At 39.7% G+C, this 7,560-nt stretch overlaps 1 protein-coding gene across 1 annotated transcript in view; it reads left to right on the top strand.

Moving 5' to 3' along the window:
- Positions 1 to 480: 480 nt before the first annotated feature.
- Positions 481 to 7,560, top strand: part of LOC110022474 — a 29,965-nt gene continuing 22,885 nt past the window's right edge. Inside the window, exon 1 of the mRNA XM_020721429.1 lies at positions 481 to 1,360. Within this exon, the coding sequence (XP_020577088.1) occupies positions 563 to 1,360 (798 nt within the window). The 5' untranslated portion in view covers positions 481 to 562. The remainder of the gene's footprint in view (positions 1,361 to 7,560) is intronic.

Here is a 7,560-nt window from a genome sequence, read left to right as displayed (position 1 = left end):
AAATGATGCACCAATAACTTATAATGGGTCGAATTGGACCACTTCACTACTTGTGACGTTTATTATAAATTATTTATAATAAAATAATAATAATAAATAATTGATATGTGATAATTTTAGTTTGGTTTTCGCACCTAACAAATATATAATTTTGCCTACCTGTGGGCAAAAATTTTTCTGTGCGGACTCCTAACGTAGCTCTACGTGCGGCCGAAGTTATTTCTGAGTTATTTTCATATTATTTATATTTTATTTTCAAAAATACCGAAATAACTCAAAAATAAAGACCGCATATTATTTATGGGTTATTTCAGGATTATTAAAAATAACCCAAAAATAATTTGAAAATAACTCTGAACAAAAAAATAGACTGACATGTGCGTGCTCATATCACAGAGCTTCCGAGCCTGCAAATAACAAATTTAAAATGACATTTTTAAAAAATTTAATGTGAAGTACTTAAGTTATCCATAGCCTGATACCTTCATTATTGTTTCCGACGCGCCCTTTTGTCCGCTCGCTCCATCCCTGTCCCTTGGCCAACTTACCGTCACGTTATCTCATGGAGAGTTCATCCACCGCCGGCGATCCAACAACCGGCCGTCAGGCCGGCGGAACGGAGCTGAGCTGGTGCCGTGCGGTCCCCAGCGGCACTGGTGTAACAGTCCTCGCCCTCCTGCTCTCCCGCACTCCTGCTCTCCCCTTACTCCGCTCGTCCCTCCGACGCCTTCAGCTTTCCCATCCCATACTCCGTGCCCGCCTCCCCTCCGCCGCTGCCTCCAACTCCAGCAAACCTCCTCCCATCCTCATCTCCCCCACTCCTTCCGATGTTATCGAGCTCATTCCCTCCGATCAAGTATCGCCGATTACCGCTAACAGAGGTACGCCGCCGGTCTCTTTCATCGATGCGATCCTGGAGCACGAGATGAGCCGAAACCCTTGGGCTGAACTCGAGGAGGGTAAGTCCGTCGGGCCCTTCTTCGTTTCCGTCTACGAGCTCCAGGAACCTGGTCATTCTGTGGTCGCGCTGCGTTTCCATACCGCAGTCTGCGATCGAATCGCCGGGATAGCGATCTTGAAGGCACTCATGGGTTATATAAGCAGTGGAGGAGGGGCCGATCGGGAAGGCAGAGAGGACTCCGCTAAGGAGAAAGAAGGGGAGATTGGTCTGGCGATAGAGGATTTGATCAGGAACGAGGACGCTCGGAAGCCATTCTGGGCTCGTGGGAAGGACTTGATCGGTTACTCGCTGAACGGAATAAGGTCTTCCGTGTTGCGGTTCGAGGACGCCGGTTCCGCACGCAAGTCTGAATTCGTAAGGTTTGTGATGGATGCGGCGGCGACTCGGAGGTTGCTCACCGTGAGTATGCAACGCCAGCTTTACTAATTTTGGCTTTTATGTTTTTATGTATCCATGTGACATATTTTTAATTGCACACCCGACTGCTTTTTATATATCTACGTGACATATTTAACTGCACACCCGACTGCCATTTGAGTCGCCATGCAGATGGATTTATTGCCAATTATCCATAGATTATAGAATAGATGATTGCATTAATGGCAACTACCACTTGCTCATGCAGATGGCAACATTTCTTATTGCTATAGTATTTCCCTCTTGACTCTCCTTTGCTCAATCTAGAAGAGTGCCTTCCTCTTGGTCTTAGCTTTTAATTTTTGTTAATCCGACCTTTTTTTTTTGTCACACCTGGTCTTCCAGGCTATGGAGGAGATCACAGAAAACCAGTAGGAGGTTGCGGGTGAAAAATTAAAAAATTATTTCAATAAGCATAAACATGAATTCAATAATATTTTTGTCCACCAATAAGACCATGAGAGCACTAAACGAAATAACATATCCCAAGATTTCCTATACTATAAATAAATTGATCCGATTTTCAGCCTACTTTGAGCTGAGTTGGGGTCGGCCCGTGGCTTGTTATATTCAATTTTGAACCAAGCCGGCTCGAAATTGAATCGAGCTCGATCTGGCTCAAAATCGAAACGAGCTGGCTTAAATTGAGTTATTTTGATACGTTTAAGCTTTGAATTGGCTTGATTCTGCTCAAAATTAAAACTAACATGCTCAAATTGAGTTATTTAGATCTATTATAGCTTGAAATTGGCTCGCGACGTATTATATTTAATTTTACTTAGCATCATATATATAATTTCTTATAAATAAAAAATACTACAGTCTGATTTCGAGTCAAATCAAGTTGATCCATGTATGGATTCAGGCCAATCCATGTATGGCTTGAAATCGGCTCGGAATAAATTAAATCCAAAGGTTTGGCTCATACATCGGCTTGTTTATATTGACCCGATCTAGATTCGAGCCAAAATTTGAATCTATTTTCGAGCGATTAACAATCTCCGAGGTAAATTCTCAGTCACAATGACCAAGCTAATGAAGCAATTAAACAAATTTAACCTTAAAAACTTTTTGAAGTATGGGCCTTTAAATTCTTTTATAGTGATGCACAACTAGTAATATGAAAATGATAAATCAACAGGTGTGTGTTTGCAAGAAACATATTGAGTTGGTGAAACTCTACTGAATAAAATATAAACGACATGACAAATAGCATGAAGATGAGTACCATAATGGATATGAATATAAATAAATATATACAATAGCAATTATATAATATATAAAAGGTGAAATTTTTAAATATGAGAATAGTTTAACAGTGCTTAGCGTACAACCAAGTTTATAAAGAATAATCTGCAATTCTGTACCAACCATTGACAATTACGTCCGATTGCAAAGATATTCACTTTCATGCCTACTATATTTATTTTCCACGAAGGACTCATGATAGGCTATTAATGAACTGTAACAGTAGAATGGTATTTCTCCCACTTGAATTTTGACTTGTTGCGTGAAGGGCATCATGTTGCTATGGACTGTTTAGTCCATTAAAAACCTTGAATTGAGGGATGATAGAACCTTTTATATGCTCCTCAGAGTATGATAATTCTTTTTGAGCTTGCTAAGAAGTGATTGCTGCTTTGATTGTTTAGTCGACTTGAGTTTTTAATTGATCATATGTAACAACCCTAGGTGCTGTTCCTTCAGGACAATGGCTTGCTTGCTGATTTTGAAAACCTTTATGTTGAGCTATATTGGCAGCCGACACCTCAACATGATTGTTGGGTGAATCGTAGGGGTGAATATGGATTTGTTGTGGTGCTGCTACACAAATGACAGGTTTTTGATGCTGCCTTAAATTTCCTCATGGCCCTTTGAAAGTTTAGCCACTTTTGTAGCCATCACAATCATTGTTTTCATAATATCTGCAATCTTCTACTTTAGGAGGGCAATATGACTCTCTTTATTTTCAGTTTGAGTAAGGTTTGCAATTTTATGGAGGCTTTGCTCATTTTCTTCTTTTTCTTCCATATCTTCTGTCCTTCTGTTTTATTGGCCTCGTTACATCTGGACGCTGCCTAAAATCATCAATATCTTGGTTCTTATCTTCAGAGACCTCACCTTTATTGACTTAGGGTCCGTTTGGGGCAGCTATAAGTGTGGGCGACGTTTTCAAAACGCTGCCGTACCGTTTGGTTCACGCGTTTCGCCAGTTTATCCGAAACTGTGTTTGGATTTTTATATTAAACGCAGGCCGCGGGTCGACCCCTGCTGACGGCCCGCGGGCCGTGCTTCAACATAACCTTATCCTGAAACGCACAAGCTGCCCCAAACGGACCCTTATATGACCCTACTAGCTTTTTTTGCATTATCTCTTTTTAGTCGTTTCAGCAGATGATTAAAGGCTGCCCTCATAAACAAGCAAAATACCATGTGTAGAAGAAGCAAGTAAAGGAGATGTGCTAGGAGGCACGCTTCTTATTGACTCCTTCCTACCCCTATGTTTTTTTTTCCTTGCTTGAGCTTGAACACTAGTGTTTCTTGTTTGTTGAAAGAGATTACTGAGAATTTTTTCTCCACGATTGGTTTTTGTGAAAGAAAAACTTCCTTGTTCTCTTTTTCCCCCATTGAAAACAATGTTACATATTTATAGACGCTCAAATCTCTATAGATTATAAATATTTCTAATAGAGGAAAGATCTTGCAATTAGATATCCTCTAATTAGGTTACCAATTTATTAGATTTCCTATTATCAAGCTTCCTAATATAGAAGCTTCATATCTATTACTTTTCATAACATTCCCTCTCAAACTGGAACATAGATATTTATTATGTCTAAATTGATACAAATACAAGTGACACTATCTTCATTAAGGACTTTTATGAAGATGTCCCATATTTGCTCCTTAGTCTTTACACAAGCTATAAAAATCAAATTTTATAGAATCTTTTTGCGAACAAAATGACAACCTATCTCAACGTGCCTAGTTCATTCATGTAAGGCATGGTTTGAAGCAATATGAATTGCATATTGGTCATCACATCACAACATTGTTGAAGCCGTCATCTTAAAACTCATTTTGGCCAACAATTGAGAGACTTATATCAATTCATTTGAAGCTTGTGCTATTGCTCGATACTCAAATTGTGTACTGGATCGTGACACTACATTTTGTTTCTTACTTCTATACGAGACCAAATTACCACAAATAAAAACATAATATCCGATATTGTATGCCCAATATGCATCAGAGAAATATTCAATATTTTTATGCCTATGATTCTGATATTGAATACTTTGTCAAGTGATCCTTTGATGTAACATAGTATATTTTCCAAAGTTGATCGATGATGGATTGTGGGGGAAGGCATGAGCTGATTTATAGTGCTAACTGAATAAGCAATGTTAGGGCTAGTTACTGTGATGTAGTTATATTTTTTATTGGCCATTAAAATACAAAAAAATTAAAAAAAATAAATTTAAAATATGTAATTAATCTCACTTAGTCACACAAACCTTTTCATGTAATTGAACCCATCATTGTTTTCCGCCATTTTCTTGATTTTGCACAACAGAGACGAGGCCCCACATAATCACACAAATCCTTTTCTGTAATTGAACTCGTCCTTGTGTCCCGCTTTTTATTGATATTGCACAAAAGGGATGAGGCCACCCCTACCTATTAGAATTAAGGCCCTTGTCTCCCTCTATCTCGCATGATCATCCAAAGAAACCGAACACTTCTCCTTGTCCATTCTTCTGATTGCTTGGCGCTAGTAATCGCAACCCGTCGCCTCTTTCTGTCACACATAAAGGCCACATGAAGCCTCCTTCTCTACTTCTTCTCCTCTGTCGTAGGGAATCATACATGGAAATCAAGTCGTCTTCAAAATCCATGCTTGAGCCCGCTTGAGCCCACTCGAGTACACATAAAGGCCACATGAAGCCTCCTTCTCTACTTTTTCTCCTCTGTCGTAGGGAATCATATATGGAAATCAAGTCGTCTTCAAAATCCATGCCTGAGCCCACTCGAGCCACCCAACCACAAACTCTTACCTGATCTTTCCCTGTGTTTGCGGGATCCTAGCCAAAGCCTCTCCATCTTTGTTTTTTGCCCTGATCGCCATACAGTCACTACTAAAGCTAATTGGGAAAGCAACATCGGAATCACGACATACATAGAACTTCAAAACTCTCGTCTTTCTCTCTTGCTCGTAGCCTTGCCGAAGCCCTCACTTGCCTTCGCGCTACAAGCATGACCAGAAGTAGTGGGAAAGCAACAACGGGATTGCTGCATATATTTTGATCTTCAAAAGTCCATTATTGCTCTTATGCGCCTATCCATCGCTATATAGTTACGATTAAAGCCAGTGGGAAGAGAAATGATAGGATCGTTGCATACAAAGATCTTAGAAACTCTCGTCTTTCTTTCCTTCCACTCCAACTCAAGATCGAAGCCCATTCTCCACTCTTTTCCTTGCTTGCTTCTCATACAGTCGCAATTAGGGGTAGTTGTGAAGGCAAGGAATCATTGCGTACAGACTTATGAAACTCTCGCTCTTCATGTTCGTCTACTAGTGTGAAAGCAACGATAGGGTCACAACATATAAAGACCTCTGAAATCTTCCATTCTTCCCTATACACACGACGAAGCCATGTGATTCTTCTGCTGGGTTTGCCGCTTTATGCTTTGTCTTCGTTGCAGATTCGCTGAGGCCAGTCCTTCAACACAATTTCTCAGGGTTAGTGTTGTGGATGAAATTATTTCTTGAAAAGAAGAAAATGCATAAATTTGAGGAATTCATGGAATCTCATTTCAAGCCTAATATTATCAGGGTTGTCGCCGAACGATATAAATTTTTCCAACAACAATAGTAGAAAGTTATATGTGCAGGCTAATGATACCAAAAACAAGTGTTGGATCCAGATAGACACTCGCTCTTACAAAATATTTCGCACTTGTCACACTTCCTAAAATCACCTCGATTGCCAAAATTACTAAATATGACTCTTAACATCTGTACACCATGATTGAAATGATTGCTTGCTCTGAGAACTCTGTACAATCTAGATCCCTTTGAATTTTCTGTTGTGAAATTCCCTCCTCCTCTGAGTTTGGGTTAGGTCGGGTTTGGGTTTGGCTTGGTTCGGGTCTACTATGGTTTGGGTTAGGGTTAGACTGTGTTTAGGTCGACTCGGGTGGAACCTAATCTAAAGCTTAATCCAAGGTTATTGACTTGGGTTATCTTAAACCTAAATTAACTTGGAACCTAACATAATATAAAAAGGAGGAGGAGACTTATCGGAGAGGAGGCAGATGACAGTGGTTCTCTGGTGGAGGAGGCTCGAAAGTCGAAGTCAATGTGTCAAAGGCAGTGTCGAGAGGACCTATTTATAGGTTGGAGAGGCGGTGACAGAGGCCTCCATAAACATCGATTAGGGTGGTGGATCGACTGTCTAGATCATTCCGGCGGTTGGAGCTCCCATAGATTGCCTCTGGCGAACCTACAGGTCGATTCGCCGTCGTATCCAAGGACGGAGGCCACAAATCACTAATGTGGCCTTGGGGGCATGGCCACAAATTATGGGCGCGGCTACGCCCGAACTAGCAGTGACCACATCGGTCCAGACACGGGGGCTTGCATGGGCGTGTTTGCATGCGTATGAGTGTGCACTTGCACAAGCAGGTGTTTGTGTGCACATGGGCATGTGTACACGATTCTTTAAGGAACTTGGGAATTTAAAATGCAGGGTTGATTTTGAGTTTGACCAAAAATGAGGTCAACATAATCCACAATACATAAGTATATATTCTTTAATAAAACACATAAGAGCATCTAATGAAGCAATAAACTAAGTAGTACAATATAATGTGATAAAATATATAACAAATAATCTGTCATCTATCATCATTAGTCTCTTGCTTCCTATGAAGAAATTTTCTCTTATCAATTATATCAGTCTAACAAATGTTTTCTTGAAAGAATATTTAAATATGTTAAATTTATAGAACTTATTGAATAATTGTCACTTTAGTGTGCACTAAATCATCACGCAAATGCAAAACATGATGGTTCAAAGGAATATGCTTATCAATCTATGACATAAACTTTATCTTTTTGTTTTATAAATTTTTATTTAATCATTTTAATCACTTACATTTCCATTCATTTTAATCAG

Source organism: Phalaenopsis equestris, unplaced genomic scaffold, assembly GCF_001263595.1.
Source record: "Phalaenopsis equestris unplaced genomic scaffold, ASM126359v1 Scaffold000191, whole genome shotgun sequence".
NCBI lineage: Eukaryota > Viridiplantae > Streptophyta > Magnoliopsida > Asparagales > Orchidaceae > Phalaenopsis > Phalaenopsis equestris.
Note: the sequence above shows the minus strand (reverse complement) of the source record. Positions and strands in the feature narration are given on the sequence as shown.